The following is a 19,450-nucleotide window of genomic DNA, read 5'->3' on the forward strand; positions in this document are numbered from 1 at the left end:
GGTGGGGGAAGTGCGCACCATGTGTAGACTTTTCTTCTTTTATTCTATTTTTTTTTGAAGACGATATTAGTGAAACTAGTACTTGGAGTTGATAGAGAACTCTTCAAAGAATATTTTGGTATAAGTTTGGTGGCTGTTACTCATAAAACCATTTCAGAAAAATTATCAAAAGTCAACTTTTTCAAATGTGGTCCGCACTTACCCCACTGCACCTTACGTTACATTACATTTTAAAACAACGCTGACAAACTATTTTTTGATTGATGAGATCAATATTTACCTTAATAACGTCTCGCACAGGAGACGAAATTGGTAGTTGTAAATAGACAACAATGTTATTTTCATTGAATCCATTTTTTCGAAACCTCCTTCCACCAGAATGGAGTGAGCGTTGAGAACCTATCACAGTCCAAAGACATGCAGTACCTACAAAAAAAATGATAAATTATAACTGTAGCTAAATTTCAAATCGTAATACTGTATAACATAACCACATTTCCAAAATACAGAGTGAGTAGTGAGATGTATCCAACTGACGAAACAACAAGGAATTTTTCATCAAGAATTATTGATACAGGCATAAATAGGGTACAGCTGAAACTTAATTTAAATATCAAATTATAATTCAGTCTGCAATGGAACAATCAAATGGGTCATTGAAATAAATAAAAATTTCACATGGTTTTTTATTGGTTGAATCCCTACAGACGAACGCAGACAGACGGAGGCAAAATCTCTCCCAGCGTTATAGATTGTTGTAACGCACACAGACATCCGTCTGCCTTTACGGGAAGGTCTCACTTAGGCTCAACTCACACTTTCGCGACTCAAGTCGAGAAGAGACTCGACTCTAGTCGAGAGCATTTGTGTTTTCAAATGGTGACAGTCACGGAGACTAGAATCGACTGGTCTCAGTGTCACCATTTGGAAACAAATGCTCTCGACTAGAGTCGAGTCTCTTCTCGACCTGAGTCGCGTAAGAGTGAGTTGAGCCTTAGTCTGGTATTATATTTTAGCCGTCAACATGACTTCGGTAAGGAACGACAATAAAATTGTCCAACTGAAATCACAGACGACAGATAGATGTGTCGTCACAGCGGAAGGCTTTAAACAACATTTTTGAGGTTAGGTTTTTGTATTTTCGATTTTAGGTGTTTATTTTTCCTTTGCTGCTCTATTTAAGATTGAATTAATTATAAATTTATTCGTTATAATTATCATCTATGTATTATTATAATTTGTAATTTTCTAGTAGTTTATTTATTGTTATTGGTTGTTCTTTTTATGTTAGAAGCTGCTGTTGAACAGCTGTTTTTGTTTGAAGCCTCTCGCTGATGACACAACTTGCATGACGAGCATGTGTGTACACACATGTTCAACACACTTTTCCGGCATTATGAAGCTTGATCTATAGTTTGTATGAAGTAATTTGAGACTTGGCCCTTCATCCGAGAAAATTACGGCGTTGCCAATTCGTGTAAAATTGCGACTTTCTCAAATTTCTAATTTTATCACAGAATTGTATGTAGAATATCATACCCAAAATTCCAGTAGTAGCCTAGTGCTGAAAGAGTTTCAGTGTTGAACGATTAAAAGTAAATTTAATTTTTTGTTGGAATTGAAAAACTCGTTAAAATATGTTTTTCTTTTAATATCACTTCTCTCAGACTTATGGGATGTCGTGATAAGTAAGAATTTCATATCAAAATAGCGGAGAGAATATTTCCTTTCTATCGGTGTCTGGATCATTTGTATCCAACCTATATTTATTTTTTAATTAATGATTATATTGGTCAATGTAGATATATTTCGAGAAGAAAACATAAAATTTTTGACATGCTAGAAACGTTTTTGTTTCAGAAGATAAGTGGGTGGTAAAAGTAAGAAGGTTTATCAGAAATAATTGAAATTATTTGTCAAAAGTAGTCAGAAGGCCGTTTTTTGGTCCCCAAGGAATTTTAAAATTAGGAGAGCGACTAAAGTTAAACTACTTGGGAATTACCTATTATGGTACATAAATAATTCAACATCAAATAGAGCAGTCGAGAAAGGAGATATTCTCCCCGTTATTGTGATATGAAATTCTTACTTTATTACAACATCCCATAAGAAAGAGATAATCTCTATGAATATTATTGTAAATATTTATAACATTTTATTCCCTACACAAAAACAGCTTGTAATCGTCATTCTATACTTTTTCGAACTTTTGTTTTTCCAAACAATATTTTTACGAGTCGTTTGACCACAATCAATACATAAGTTACGAAATGTTATAGTAACATTTTACCTATTAATCAGAGCTATAGGCGTAGATCCTTCAATTTTGGGACCATCAGGACCCAATGGATAGAATGGCTTTATCGTAGTCTTGAAAATTGAATTAGCCAATTCTTTCTCTGATGGAAGCGAACGTTCCAGAAATTTACCAACCAGTTCCTGAGAATTGAGCAAATATAGTTTATTAATTCAGCCATGTATAATTATTTCACTTGAATTATGAGAAGGCATGCCAGGCTCATGCCCAGAACTGTCCCTTTTCAAATGTATACTAAAGTCCAAATCTAAATTTCGGTTAAGAAACGATCACTTATTAACAGAACAGTTTACACTTCAAAAAATAAATGTTAAAGCCTCCAACCAGATGTCATTTTGAAGCTTTGGAAATATTCTAAAACACTGTACCAATAACACTAATGTATGTCTCCTGCGAATAAATTTACAGGATGGAAAGTGAAATATTGTCCCCGAAAAATTTATGTTTCAAGTTTTTGAAGTTGAATAAATCATGAAAAGAGTGGTCGATATGCGGCGATTTCTTTGAAAATCATAATTTGATTAATTCTAAACACTCTGGTGATAAAACCAATCCGATATCTCTCACAATAACTGAATGCCAAGCGATATAAAAATTTCTGTCAATAATGACCGCCATGTTGAATTTTTCAATGATGTCGAATATTTTCGTTGTTTCCATCATCAATATTCTTATTCGGCTTGATGTAACGAAGAGATTGAGACCATTCGCAAGTGGTCTCTATCTTGAAGTAGTAATGAAAAAATCGATTTAGTTCTAGCTTGTTACCTCATGCGTAAGGAAAAACGTACCAGAAATCATGCAGGGTTTTCTTTGCAGGTCGCTGGGGAACTCATTTTTTGACGTACAGCGCATGAAGATATATCGTTCCAAAGTTGAAAGAGCGCTCTAAATTCCATAAATTTAAAATTTCGCTATATCTCTTGCACAAAAAAAGTTATAATGGAATGAAATTTGAAAAAAATAGAAAAAAGATGATTCGCCACACATTCTTTGAAGTTTTTTTTTTTTTTTGGTAATTCACGTGAAAAATATAGGTTTCCCTGAGAAACGGAATGGTTCTCGGTAATTCGTATACAGAAATTGCAAACAATAGGATTGATCAAGCTTACATTATATGGGATGTAATGTTTTATGTGAGATTAATAAGGAGATGGATTAATTGATTCATTACCGTAAATAGTTTATACCAGTTAGGCTATTCTTTTTGAAGTAAAAATTGTTATGGTGTGAACATAACCATACTTTCGACATTTTATTGGACTAAATTAGGGAATAGACGATTTTAGCTTGCGTATGTTTTCTCATTCCGCTAATGTAATAATTGTGATTCAAGGTATCAATCAATAAATAAATTTATCAAGGCTGTTCGGTCCACCTTTTTATTTTTATTTAAATTGAATAATCTTTTTAAATATAATTGTTATTATCATTATAAGAGTGAGAAAAAGTGACAACTGAAACTTTTAAGTGGTCTAATAAGCGAGTTATGGGCTGTTGAAGTGCTTAACTCCGTTTTCTTTCCAGATCATAAACGGTTTCGAATTTTCCATTACAGTTTTTTTTTAATATATTCAGTATATCATTGGCTTTGTTCTAATTTGCGTTTTTCGCGATTGCCAAAATAAACAAGTTAACGAATTTACCAAAAATGTTACTTTTTTATTTATGAACGATATGGTGAATAGAATGTTTTAGTTTGGAAAGATACATGATTTTAATTAAGAGAAGTTCTGTTAATATAGTCAAAACCGTTTATGATCTGGAAAGAAAACGGAGTTAGCACTTCAACAACCCATAACTCGCTTATTAGACCACTTAAAAATTTCAGTTGCCACTTTTTCTCATTCTTATAATGATCCTAACAATTATATTGAAAAAGATTATCCAATTATATAAGGCCTACAATATCTAATAGAATACCATTAGAAATCAGAGGAGAGGAAAATTTCAATAGCTTCAAAAGAAAAATTAGACATTGGTTATTCAGTATTGGGATACAAAGTAGTGAGGAACTAATAGTAAGTAGGATTTAAGTAGTATTCTTTTTAAATAAGGTAATTTATAGGTAGAAAATAGTATCTCGGTTTAGTATCTTTGTACTAGGTTAATAGATAGAGTTTTGGAATTTTTGTATTATCTGTTGTAGCATAAATTAGTATTAATTTGATGATAACCTCGACACATATATTATATAGTGAGGTATCATTTTCTAAACCCTGAATATTGTTATATTAAAAAATATGTAATATAATGTAATGTATGTATGAATTTATGAATAAACTCCTCTGGATGTTGTCCAACATCCAGAGAAATTATTATTATTATAATTCTTACTTTAGAACTCAACATTGCATAAAGGGTCAACTTACAATTTCTATTGCATGTACCGGTACATATTGAACTATAATTTATTCCTATGAATTGGTAATATAAAATAATTCGTATAGTGAATGTAGCACATAATATACATATACCTTCACATTATATGTTTTGTTGCGCATACTGGCTTGTACCTTCCCTTCCAAGTGATTGTAATCACCATCATATTTGATGCTTACAATGTGATTGGAGGTCACAGCATCTTCACCCCTTTTTATACTGTTGGGTTCATCCCTAAAATATGTTGATATTTCAACTAATTCAAAAACCATTACGGACTCCAGTAAACTGAACACCTAACTTATTATTGAGTAACTATACTAAAACACCTAACCTATATACTATTTGAGCTTTTTTTAAAACTATAAATTAATATTACCTAAAAACCGTATACGGTACCTACTTCTAACTTACTACTACCTACTTCTAGTCACACTAAACAATAAAGAACAGAATATAAATTTGAAAATAACTACAATCTGATTAAGTTTTTAAAAACAATGCAAACTCTTCAAGATAGCCAGATAGCCTACCATCAGTAGCATAAAGGCATGTGGTACGGTAGGCCTACTGTGCATCCACGCACTAGTTTCGAGACTTCCGGCTTTGGCTGTCAACTTTAATTCGAATGACAGAACTGAAGGAATGCTGAAATTTATTGTTTTGGATGTCTAGAACTTGGAAAAAATATTCCCAACTCTTAGAAATTAATTATTTTATTGATATAGTTGTAAAAGTAAGGTGATGTTTTAGACCCATAAGAAATGGACTACCATTTTCCTTAGCAACGGTTTGTTCAGAGTCCAAACTATCTCCTTGACAACGGGTGACGTCACACTTACATCGCCCATTCAATAATTTCACACCAATATAACTGGGCTTCTTCTTATAAAGAGAAAGTCTATGATATTGAACACTGATATTATTTCTATGCCTGGTGGTATTATGATGGTGTACATCTGAATTTGTTGTGAAGCTATTTATATTTTTTACCACTAACATAATCACTTTATAAATGAAAATACAAGGAACTGTGAGAACTGAAAGATTTCTGAATGCATCTCGGCAAGTGTGGTTAAAGCCTGAACCTGCTAAGTATCTTATTGCCCTTTTCTGCAAAATAAATATTTTATTCATGTTCTGCAAAGTTGTAGCTCCCCAAAGTTTAATGCCATGAGAAATGTGTGAATAAATCAATGCAAAATATAGGACTCTAGGGGTACATAGCGTATGATGTTTCGCAGAACAAATAAATTAGTACTTATATGGCTGGCAAGTTTTCCAATATGAGCATCCCAAGAAAGGCTTCTGCCAATTACCAGACCTAGAAGATTTGCTTCTATGACATTTTCTACCTTTGAGTCTCCAATATTAATGATAGGATCTCATTGTGATAGGATCAAAAATATTCTTAATTATTATGTTTGAAAATACAAGAAAACTTTGGACTCAGTTTTCTCAAAACTGCAGTTTTGGACTTAAGTGCTTATGACATATGACCAAGGCATTGATGTTTCGATACAAAGTGTTAGGTTTTTAGCGTTAGTAAAGAGCTAGAGTGAAAAGCAAGACAAAAACAGAGTACAAAAGTTTTGAAAGAGGATGAATGATAAGTTGATACTGGAATGGATGAGAACTAGACTGACTTGTGGCAGCCACTAAGGTTACGTTTTACCGATGGTTTTTGATTGACATGAGAACAGTACTCTGTAACAGCATTGAGATACAAAAAAGATGTGGATATACTAATAATTGAGTCAGCAGTGGTTTGCCTAGTTTAACAATCGATCTTCAACTGAAGCAAGGCAGTAAATTATTTTCAAGTACCTATATTCCTTGTCGCTTCTATTCAAATTCATCTGTTGGAAAATAAAGATATCATCCAATAAACTTAAATATTTTATTATAGTGAGGTCCACGTTATAATGGCAGTGTTTGATAAGCAATGGCATTGCTATCCTTGTCTTTCATACAACAAAGTGGATAGCGCTATCTCTTTCTCGCTTTGCTCTGTTGCCAGATCCTCTTTTAACAATGTTGAATTAATAAATAATCAACAAAATATTTCATCTTGATAATGTGAATTCATTATGAAATTATTGAAAATTTAATTTATTGCTTAATAAAATATACTTGATTATTTTAAACGAGAATGAACAGTTAATATTAAATCAATAAACCTGTATCTGCTACCGTCTATAGAAGGCATTGACAATACAGAGGTTTGACAACATTTATCTCCTATCTTTCTTCACTGCCATTATAACGTGGACCTCATAGTGCATAACATATTTCAACTCATGAAAACCATTTTAAAATGTCATAGTACTCATGTACTATTTTTGGACTTATTTCTGGACTAAAAAGTGGACTCAAATCAATTCAAGTGGATAGCATAACCTATAATTCTTATTCATTCATTACTCTACCTTCATTGTATTATCATTCATCCCATCATCATCACCTAGACTTAAAATACTTCTAGAGAGTCGCCTTTGTAAAATAATAAATGTATTTTATTTGAAAATAGCTCCCATGAATTGAACCATTCCATGCACGAATAAAATATAAAATGGTAATGATATTTTTATTCATTTCAACTTATGAATTTGGATTGAAAAGGCAAAATATACTCAAGTGTAGGTACCTGCATTGTATAGGTTGGCAGGAAGTTGAAGATCAATATCATTGCCTCTTCAATATAAAACTAAGGCTGAGCGTACACCGGTTAGTCAAGACAAGACTAGTCACGTCTAGTCACAATACTTCACATAGTTGCTTATGAAGAGACATGTCTAATTGCAATGACTAATCAGTGTGAGATGCGTCACAAGGAGCTATGTGAAGTTCTGTGACTAAACGTGTCTGATCATGTCTTGTATTGTCTTGACTAACTGGTGTGCGCCTAGTCTAAGGCACACACCAGTTAGTCAAGAAAAGACTAGTCACGTCTAGTCACAATACTTCACATAGTTGCTTATTATGAAGACATGTCTAATTGCAATGACTAATCGGTGTGTTGCTTCATAAGCAACTATGTGAAGTATTGTGACTAAACGTGACTAGTCTTGTATTGTCTTGACTAACTGGTGTGTGCCCACCCTAATAGTCACATGGTTGCTAATGAGAGCCATAAGAATCAGTACATAAGTTACTCGTCCTGATGTCACTTCATGTCAATACATACTTGTGTCAGAAGTGCCGAAATATCCGACGAAACATATCGCATATCGGTAGGGTCTTTACAAACGCCAACACACATTTACGAATTTGTATCTTACTTTTTATAAATCCATGTCCGCCGCAAGCTTCACGGCATTCTTGCAGGGCATTTCGACAGATCCATGTGAACAGAGGCTTCGTACAGCAAACCACTGCATGCACGCCTGACACCATCATTTGCTGCAAATTGAACAAATCAACATTGAAATTATCAATTCACTAATAGACAATTTATCAGCAAAAATCTGGTGTGGCGCACTCACACAACTTTCCTTGCCGCGCATCACAAGTCTACTATTCAAAGATCTGAGCCAGCTGGTGACAGGACAATAACGCTGGAGACACACGAGGTCTGCTATCTTTTTATAGTGAATGATTTAATAGAATCAACAGTTGCCAACAGTTTGCAATTGAATAATCACATTCTATCGAATTTCGAGCTTATTTTTAATTTTAGGTGAAAATGTTACTGAACATTAATTGTAGAGATTTTCATTCTCAATCTTTTCCACTTAAAATTTTTTTGTTTAATTGTATCTGGAGCGAGTGATTCTGTGGAAAATCAAAATATCGCATCCCCGAAATTCATAAGCTGACGTATAACCAGCTGTAAAATAAAAACACGATCATTTTAGAGATTGTGTTCTTTTTATCAATAAATAAAAATCTGGTGTGGCGCACTCACACAACTTTCCTTGCCGTTATGAAAATTGATCACCTGACGCTAGTGTAAACGCGCATCTCAAGTCAAAGATCTGAGCCAGCTGGTTACAGTTCAATAACGCTGGATACACACGAGATTTGCTATCTCTTCATAGTGAATTATTTAATAGAATCAACAGTTGCCAAAAGTTTGCAATTGAATAATTACATTTTCTCAAATTTCAAGCTTATTTTCAATTTTAAGTGAAAATGTTACTTGACATTAATTGAAGAGATTTCCATGCTCAATTTTTTCCACTCGAAATTTTTCGTTTCAATCATATCTGTGACCTGATAATTGGAAATCTAAAATCGAACTTTGGATAGGTGGGGCGGAGCTCCTGAATTTTTTACAGATATTGAACGAGTGGCAGTTGATAGAGCTTATCAATGACTATTTCAGGTATAAATTTGATAAAAATCGTTGGAGCCGTTTTAGAGAAAATCGCGAAAAACCCTGTTTTTGACAACATTTTCGCCATTTTAGCCGCCATCTTGAATTGCATTTGATCGAAATTGTTCGTGTCGGATCATTATAGTATAAGGACCTTCAACTTCCAAATTTCAAGTCATTCCGTTAATTGGGTGATGAGATATAGTGTACACAGACACACATACACTCACACAAACACACGCATACACATACAAACCAATACCCAGAACCCACTTTTTTGGACTCAGGGGACCTTGAAACGTATAGATATTTAGAAATTGGGGGGGGGTACCTTAATTTTTTTCGGAAAGCAATACTTTCCTAACCTTTGGTAATAGGGCAAGGAAAGTAAAAATTAATACGCTATCTAGAAGAATGAATATACTGAAAAATATGTTTTCGAGGTTTAAAGCATGATTCTTTCAACATAGCCATACAATAAAATTAATAATATTACTTTGTCAAGAGATCATGAGTGAGGGTATGATCACATTGGATGCGTGTATGTGCAAATGCATGTCAGATCATGCATTAGCTAAAACTTAAAATCTAAAAATATCCATTGAAAAACATTATGATTGCCTGTAGCTGCTCACACTGAACGCAACCAGCAAGTGCACGCGTGAAGTGTGAGTGTTCCTATTGCTCTATTCATAGTTTGTTTCTCATCTGCACGCTTGGTCATGCGTCACCAACCGTGTACTTGCATATATAATGTGATCATACCCTTAGACTGTCCAAGGACCTGTTTAGAAATATTTCAAAATAGGAACAGCCATCAGTAGGATGTTTACACACATGCGAATTAATAATATAATATTACTATAGAGAAATTCAAGTTATTTGAAAAAATGAATAATAGGTTATTAGTATGTTAGCTTTTTTTTTACTTTTACTTCTATTGCCAGATAATAAAGTTGAAGTGATTATGTGTAAACGTTAAAAGTGGAAAGTTTTCCCGAGACCCAGATTTTCCTGAGAATTGAGCCTGATTATTCATAATAATATAACATATAGATCTGTTCAGTGAATGAAATTAATAGAAATGAATAAAAGGTTAGTATGTGGAAACGTTACTGAGTTTTCCTGAAATCCAGTTTTTCCTGAGAATTGAGCCTAATTATTCATAATATAACATATAGATCTGTTCCGTGAATGAAATTAATAAAAATAAATAAAAGGATAGTATGTGGAAACGTTACTGAGTTTTCCTGAAATCCAGTTTTTCCTGAGAATTGAGCCTAATTATTCGTAATATAACCTATAGAATAGGATATTTATTGCAGCAATATCCGAGGTCTTCAGATACAAAACAAGTGTCAAATATATACAACATGATACAAAATACAAATATATTACATCAGTAAGTTACACTATCAGTACCCTATGATAACATAAATGTCACCTGATTTTCAACTTATAACCGAATATTCCTAGCTAATGTATAAAAATCTTCAATCTTGTTTAAAGGGTTAGCTGCTGAGAAGCGTTTCATATGATTTTTAAAAGTTCCATTCTCCATATTTCTAAGATCTTCAGGGAGTGAATTAAACAATTTTATTGATAGAATAGAAATGTTTTTGGGTACTAGAATAGGTATACGATAAGACCGATATAGACCCGTTCAGTGAATGAAATTGATAAGATTTAAATGAAATTGATAAGAATAAATAAAGGGTTAGCATGAGGAAACACCACTGACGTTTTCTGAACCCCAGATGTTTCCTGAGAATTGAGGCTGATTATTCATATAATATAACCTATAGACTTGTTCAGTGAATGAAATTGATAAGATTGAAAATAAATTAATAAGAGTTAATTAGCATCTTACCACATCCCTGAATCCAGCCGTGTCCGTTTTTGAGATGACGACACAGTCGAGATATTGGTCGGTGAACTGCTGGATGAAGAACTTCAACGCATAGGCAGCTGCCACGTATGGAAACAGTCGCCATTGCTAAACACAAAATAAAATATTTCACATACAAGTTGAGCATTACTAACTACACCAAAAAACACTTAGGGCCGTTTTCCGAGCTCGGGATTTAGCTAAGTTCTAGACTTTAAACAGCTGGAATCAGAAAATTGGGTTTCCAAAACGGGGCGTAGTCGGAGTTTTTATGATGATCTTTATTTTATCATTTCTATAATTGGAAAAGTTTTTCATTGACGAAATGAAACATTTCTAAATAATTTAAAATAGCTGAAACTTTACACTATATTTTCTCTTTATTTTATTTTGTATTCAATTTTAGAAACTTGTATGTTATTACATTCCACAATCACAATATCAAATTAATGATTGAGTGAAATTCGACAGGATAAACCCAAAATTGTTTCTCTCCCAAAACTATTTCAATGTTAGGATGAACTGTAATAATGATAATATTCGTATGGCTTTTATTGAAGTTCCTGACGGCAGTTCCAACTCGCCAGAATATACAGAGTCATATGTATGGGAACCCTGCAATAGGTTGGGGACTGTTGTAGATATAATACCTCAACTTTCAGGATACGTTATTGGTCAAATATTCTACCTTTTGACGTACAACTGAATTTCAACCCCTAATAAGGGGGTGACTTAGGGGTTGTAACTCAGATATTTAAAATGAAAAACCCATTGTGTCGTACATCATTTTAAAGGACATTTAAAACAAGAAAGATAACATCAATTGAAAAGTTATATGATACTTGTATCCAAAATGGCGACTGATTGAAGATTTAGTTTTTAAGGAAATATATAAGGGGTTGTAACTCAAATATTTTAAATGTAAACACCGATTGTATGATACATTATTTTAAAGGCCTTTACAAAACGAGAAAGATGACATCAATAAAAATGTTCTATGCTACTTTTATCCAAAATTGTTGCTGATTGAACTTTATCAATTATTTCTCTAAAAACCAAAACTTTCTCGTTTTGAAAAGGCCTTTGAATTGTTTAAAATGATGTATCACAAAATGGGTGTTTACATTCAAAATATTTGAGCTACAATCCCTCATTTCCGTAAAAACTAAAACTTCAATCAGCCGCCATTTTGGATACAAGTATCATAGAAAAATTTTATAGATGCCATCTTTCTTGTTTTGAAAAGGCCTGTAAAATGGTGTACCACACAATGGGTGTTTACATTTAAAATATTCGAGTTACAACCCCAATGGGTGTTTACATTTAAAATATTACATAAACAAATAGTTAATTGAATAGTTACAACCCCTAAGTCACCCCCTTATGAGGGGTTGAAATTAAGATGTTCGTCAAAAGATAGAGTATTTGACTAATAACTTATTCTGGAAGTTACAGTATTATATCTACAACAGTCTCCAACTTATTGAAGGGTTCCCATACATATGACTCACTCTGTATAATTTAAGCCGTCAATAGGCCTTACGAGGATGAACTGTTAAATCAATAAAAGAGATTCATATGAAAGTCTGCATAAATCTTGACTCACATGCAGCTGATACTCGATGAGCGGAGTCTCAATGCCTTGCTGATCGCAGAACTGAGTTCGCTGAGCGGCATACCTGACAGCTATCACACAGGCCTTGGCCAGCGTGTTCGAGCTCTCCTGCATTATGGCCACGCGGCCACACGACAAGTTCTCTAGCGCCGCTCCTAAACAATAAATCAGACATTGCAATTAAATAGATTTAAGATGAAAAAATAAATAAAATATCGAGCTCTCTGATTATCACTACGCTGCCACACGACAAGTTCTCTAGCGCTGCTCCCAAACATACAACTGCAATCAAATAGAGTTAAGATGACAAAATAATAGGATAGGAGGAAGGGGGTTTTCAATTCTCAGTTCGTCAAGTTCTCAGTTAATCAAGTACGTATTTCATGAGATACTGAAAAAATGGGAAGTTGTGATACTGAAGATAGAGGCCAAGACTTTAACATGACTCCCACCACATGAGATTCAACTCCGATTTTTTTGGGGAGGGGAGTTTGGTCAGTATGCTCTCGGCAGCCAGTACCCTCATTTCAAGAATTCTCTAGAGTGAGAGGGAAAGATGTGTGAGAGAGACATTCCCAATCCTTCATCCCTACCAAGCACCCCCTGGTTTGAGGGGTTGAGGTTCATATTATATCTCGTTGCCTCTACTATGATACTCAATATAACATTTCTTGAGATACTGAAATGAATGGGAATTTGATCCATACAGTTCAACTAGTTACAGGGCTCTGTGTGGCTGCAAGCAAACAGGTGAGGAATGGGATGTTAGTATAGGGAAACAACTCCTGGACCTTGTAAAGGGCTTGGGACACACAATAAGCTTCGGTTGACGTGTGAGAACCTTTGGATCTTTGAATCCGTCCCTTCAAAAACATAAACAAACAGGGCATCAAGTTTTCGTTGCAAGAAACATCTTGTAATAATATAGTAAGTTGGGGGATGAATTTATGAAAATATTTTTTTTCAGGAGCATAAGTAGCAACATTTGAATTTAAACTCTCAGTTCAAATAGTTTTGGAGCAACTGATATTATTTTGAGAGTGAAAGTATAACCCTATTTTTTGGGAAATGTCATTCATAAAAATTCGGAAGAGACAGTTGCGGGTTTATTCTGGTCTCTCCCGATCATTATAAATGAATTTTACATCCATTATAAATTAATATTAATTTAAAGTAAGTAGATAAATAAATAAACATACCGAGTATTCTTTGAGGATCGGAGAAGGAGGTCTCGTACTCTCCTTCAGGCGTAATATCACCAGTTCTATTTAGCAGATTTTCCCTCGGTATCCGATATTTGTGGAACATTATGAACCTGCAATCCAGAAATTGAGAATTCGATCCACAGTAATCATTAACGATCAATCTTCAAGTTCATATGCAATATCATTTAATCTATTGAAAGTTCCATATTCTAAATTAATTTTCATAGGGCTACTTGTTAATTTTTTTATTGGAATAGTCTGAATTGGATCGCAGCATTGCTCTTTTGGAGTACATTGTTGCCAGATTTCACAGAAACCAGAAAGCCTGTGAAATAATTGTAAGCAAGGAAGAACAAAAAATAGAGTGTAGGTCAGTTTTTATATCGTATTATATCCTATTATATTAAGCGAGCAATTTCTGTGTATCTGAATATATTTTTATATTTTATTATTTATATTTATTTATGGTTATTTATGTCCAACGGATCTCGAAAACGGCTCTAACGATTTTCACAGAATTTGGAACATAATAGGTTTATGATATAAAAATTTGCACTAGGTCTCATCCCTGGGAAAACTCGCTGAAGGACATGAAAAGGATAACAATTATTCATCCTTGGAAAAACAGATGATAATTTCTTCGTCTGTTGAAACAGGAGAGAAACAGATTTATTTCCAGCTGTGTAATCAATCAGCGAGAAATATTATCTAGACAATTTAATCGACTTGATCAAAATAATCTGATTTGTTGACATGACATGATAATCCTTCTAAACTAGAATATATTATAATTTTCGAAGTTGATCATTATTTGTCAATTTTAAATGATTAGTGAGTGTTATTTTGTTATTCAATTTGGTTTGTAAATAATCTAAATTAGAACTTTTTTGATTTCAAATGTTTGGACTGAAAATTGAACCTGAATTCAAGTGTATGGAACATAACCTACTTTCTGGACTATTTATGGTGTATAAATCAACATTCAGGGAAGAAACGGTTTTGGATTGTGCCTGTTAGTCCTTCCTCAATCATTTTAGAGATTTGTGTTCGGTTTATCAATAGTCAATAAATAAATAACGAGCGAAGCTCGGTGCCCCGATATTTGATGTTAATCCATTTCAAACAAGGCATAGCATCGCTTCGCTAAAGCTACATAGTAAGCGTCTCCAATACTACGTTTTCCAACGTAGCCATGCACGTATCTCTTGTAGGGCATGCGATAGCTAAACATTAAGCTAAACCTGAGCTAAACAATGACACTCGACCACAGCTCAAACTTTGATCAAATACAAAACTAATAAGAACTTATATTCCGGTGTGAAAGGTTTGTAGTTTGCCTATTGATGTATTCTCTTGTCTGTTGTGTTTGATGAAGAAGGATATTAGTAATATAATATATTACACTTTGACGTGTCATATACTGCGGGAGCGTTTCTCCCTTGATGCACTTTCATGTGACGAATAAGTAAAGTATGCTATGTTGCCCGAAGACGTAAGGCAAGCTACGCTAATGCGGTGTGAAATGGCATTGAGTGTGAACACTGCCATAAGAACCAATGGTAAGGTTTTCATTCTCACCCGTTATCGATGCCATGCAGACCGGCCTTCTCACCCAGGTCGCCGACCGTGATGCCCGGGAAGGGCAGCAGAGTGCTGGGGTCCCTTATGGGCACCACAAACAGGTGCAGGCCATGGTTGGTGCCATCACCTGCCAGCAGCTGAGCGAACAACAGCGCATGCGTGCACTGCTTGCCTACAACACACACACACATACACAATCAATCATCAGTCACTGAGCAAACAACAGCGCATGCGTGCACTGTTTGTCTACAACACACACATAATCAGTTATTTGAATGTAACGTTCTCTGTGATGACGGTTACTGAGCACTGTCAAAGAGGAAAGAGCATGAGAAGATATGCCATGGTCAGAGGGTGTTTATGTTTCAAATTTCACTGTTAACTAAACCGATAGTCCTAGTAGTTATTTTTTGTGAAGGTATGTGACGCTGGTAGTCTCTCATACTGTGCCCTTCTTACACTCTCACCACAAACAGTAATAATATAGTAATCGGCTATAGTTGACAAAAATTCTGCTTGAAATTTGGAGCATCAACGAACTATACCATGTGATATCTTCTTATGCTATCTTTTCTCTATGGCACTGTCTACTGGATAGAGTACTTGCGTATCAGCCTAGAGATACCAGGTTCAAACCCGCTCATCCCCAAGAAATTTTGACCAAGTCACTCCCGTGTTATCGGATGGGCACGTTGAAGTACGTATCTCGGTCGTGACTGAAGTATGACAGTCGGAAGGCCCATTGACGGCTTAAATTATATATATTCAGCCGAGGTGGGACCTTCTCGCAAGGTACTCTCCACCAAAAAAGCTATACGAATTTACTTTTTCCTGAGCACTGTGATTGGTCATTCCCGATAATATAAACATATTTCTATTTAAAGGCGAAAACATAACCTCCTAACTTCTCCTTTTTACCATGTGAAAATTCACAAAGCCATCTTGACTTTACACCGCACCGTAATTGGCAAGTGCAGGTAACGTTTCCATTCAATCAGTTCTTCGAATGTAACGTTATTTGTGATAACGATTACTGAGCACTGTGATTGGACGATTGGACATTTCAAATAATATCAATACATTGTCATTAAAAAGCGAAAACCTAACCTCTTAATCTTTCCTTTTACCTTGTGCAAATTCACATCAATTTCAGGATGTGAGTTGAATCTTGCCAGCACGCCATCAGCTGATCGATAAACGGTTGTAATCAGCAGACCGTTGCCATGATTCGTACTCTGCCGGATCGGTACTCTATATTTTAGGTTTTGATGAACTGAAAATTCACATTCATTTTAGGATGTGAGTTGAATCTTGCCGGCACACAATCAGGTGATCGATACTCTCTGTCGCAATCCGTTTCCGTTAACGGGTCGGTACTCTGTATGATAGGTTTTGATTATTTATGTATTATTTCTTCGACATGTCTGCTACATGACACTGCATTAACCTTGCCTTAGGCCTGTATGCAGATACTCGGTTTAAACGGAGAAATGTCAGCTGTTTAAACCCCGAATGATACACATTATGATAAATGCAACCATTTTCTCAAGTAAACATGGTTTATCATATGGCCCTTAATCAGCTATTAAGCATTGCATTGACTGATTATCTGCTACTTTACCTAGATTGCCTACCCAGCATTTGGTGGCGCCGACGTCGGGTGTGTTGATGACAAACTGCCTGATCTTGGGGTCATACTCGGCCACAGTACGCATGCGCTTGGTGTCACTTCCGTGCGCCAACTCTGTGATCGCCAAGCAGCTCAGAATCTACAAACAAACAATTATAATATCAAAACTAGTTTCAACCATCTACATACTATTATTAGAAGAAAGAAAAATTGAGGGCTTGAAGGAGTTCAAAAAACACTCAGGGAATTCCTTATTGTATTGTGTCCTTACAGATTAGCGGACTTCTTTGTTGGTTAATTTTTGATTAATGTATGTTATGTGAAATCTCTTTACTGTTCTGTTGAAAGATGAAAAGGATATTATAGTGAGGTCCACGTTATAATGGCAGTGTTTGATTAGCAATGGTATTGCTATACTTGTCTATCATTCAACAAAGCGGATAGCGCTATCTCTTTCTCGCTTCGCTTTGTTGCCACATCATCTTTTAACAATGTAGAATTAATAAACAAAATATTTCATCTTAATTATGAAAATTCATTATGAAATTAATGAAAATATAATTATTATTTTTAAAAGAGAATGAATAGTTAATATTACATCAATAAACCTGTATCAGCTACCGTCTATAGAAGGCATTGATAAGACAGAGGTTCGACAAGGTTGTTCGTCTATCTTTCTTCACTATCATTATAACGTGGACCTTACTATAGTAATATATTAGATTACACTTTGACGAATCATATACTGCGAAAGCGTTGCTCCTTTGATGCAGTTTCATATGACGAACAAGTAACGTAAAGTGAAGCAATCACTGTATTCCACATTGAAATATATACTGTTTATGAGAGCTCAAAGTTAAAAAAGTACATTCGTCGAGTTCAAAGCTAAATTTCAAACAGCTTAAACGCTCATAAGAAGATCAAAAACGTTAAACAAAGGAACACGTTAAAAGACTCTTATTGGAAATAATCAAAACTAATATACAGAGTGAGTCATATGTATGGGAACCCTTCAATAAATTGGAGACTGTTGTAGATATGATACTGTACCTTTTAGGATAAGTTATTGGTCAAATAAACTACCTTTTGACGTACAACTGAATTTCAACCCCTCGTAAGGGGGTGACTTAGGGGTTGTAACTCAGATATTTAAAATGTAAACACCCATTTTGTAATACATCATTTTAAAGGCCTTTTTAAAACAAGAAAAATGGTATCGATAAAAGGATCTATAATACTTGTATCCAAAATGGAGGCTGATTGAAGTTTTAGTTTTTAAGGAAATGAGGGGTTGTAACTCAAATATTTTGAATGTTAACACCCATTGTGTGGTACATCATTTTGAAGGCATCTCTGAAACAAGAAAGATGACATCAATAAAAATGTTGTATGATACTTTTATCCAAAATGACGGCTGATTAAAGTTAAGGTTTTTAAGAAATAATTGATAAAGTTCAATCAGCCGCCATTTTGGATAAAAGTATTACAGGACATTTTCATTGATGTCATCTTTCTCGTTTTGAAAAGGCTTTTAAAATAATGTATCACACAATGGTTGTTAACATTTAAAATATATGAGTTACAACCCCTCATTTCCTTAGAAACTAAAACTTCAATCAGCCTCCATTTTGAATACAAGTGTCATAGATCATTTTTATCAATACCATTTCTCTTGTTTTAAAAATACCTTTAAAATGATGTACCACACAATGGGAGTTTACACTTAAAATATTCGAGTTACAACTCCTAAGTTTGTACCAAACAATGGGTGTTTACATTTAAAATATTCGAGTACAACCCCTCATTTCCTTAAAAACTAAATCTTCAATCAGTCGCCATTTTGGATACAAGTATCATATAACTTTTCAATTGATGTTATCTTTCTTGTTTTAAATGTCCTTTAAAATGATGTAGGACACAATGGGTGTTTACATTTAAAATATTTGAGTTACAACCCCTAAGTCACCCCCTTATGAGTAGTTGAAATTCAGTTGTACGTCAAAAGGTAGAGTATTTGACGAATAACTTATCCTGAAAATTACAGTATTATATCTACAACAGTCTCCAATTTATTGAAGGATTCTCATACATATGACTCACTCTGTATATTGAGTTACAAAACATGATTTGAATATCAATTGAAACTAGATTGATATCTATGGGTCATATCTAGAGTCATGATTTTCGCTCCGAATTTTCATCTGAATGAGACAACAAATCAATACAATAGATTCATTGATTGTTGTATTTTTCAAAGGCAGAATAAAGTTTCAGTCTCATTTTCATTCTATTGTAACAGTCATAATCAATTCATCTCCTAGACAAAGGTGGATAATCACTTGTCTTTTGTTCGTTATATTTTTATTTATAAATATCTCACTGTATGGTGAGAGTGAGATTACCTCCTTCGAACTAACAGCATTGGTTGTATAGTATGCATTGAAGTTATAATTATATAAAGCTGACTGTTTGAAGTGAGACAAGCTGAAACTCTAATTTAACAAGTCAGTGACA

The 19,450-nt window shown here is 34.3% G+C and overlaps 2 protein-coding genes across 2 annotated transcripts in view; both read right to left on the bottom strand.

Moving 5' to 3' along the window:
- The window catches only part of LOC120355180 (endoribonuclease Dicer-like), a 36,939-nt gene extending 34,231 nt beyond the window's left edge, over positions 1-2,708 (bottom strand). The window contains exons 1-2 of the mRNA XM_039443507.1: positions 2,291-2,708; positions 281-426 (exon numbers count right to left, since the gene is read on the bottom strand). The gene's annotated coding sequence lies outside the window, so the exon portion shown is untranslated. The remainder of the gene's footprint in view (positions 1-280; positions 427-2,290) is intronic.
- Positions 342-19,060, bottom strand: LOC120355182 (peroxisomal acyl-coenzyme A oxidase 3-like). Its single transcript, XM_039443508.1, has 10 exons — positions 19,037-19,060; positions 16,928-17,075; positions 15,304-15,478; positions 13,720-13,835; positions 12,512-12,675; positions 10,888-11,013; positions 7,981-8,101; positions 7,887-7,939; positions 2,291-2,439; positions 342-426 (listed from the first exon to the last, which is right to left on the bottom strand). Exons 1-10 carry the CDS (start codon positions 19,058-19,060, stop codon positions 342-344), a joined length of 1,161 nt encoding a protein of 386 aa, XP_039299442.1.
- Positions 19,061-19,450: the final 390 nt, after the last annotated feature.

This window comes from Nilaparvata lugens, chromosome Y (genome assembly GCF_014356525.2).
Source record: "Nilaparvata lugens isolate BPH chromosome Y, ASM1435652v1, whole genome shotgun sequence".
NCBI classification, from domain to species: Eukaryota; Metazoa; Arthropoda; class Insecta; order Hemiptera; family Delphacidae; genus Nilaparvata; species Nilaparvata lugens.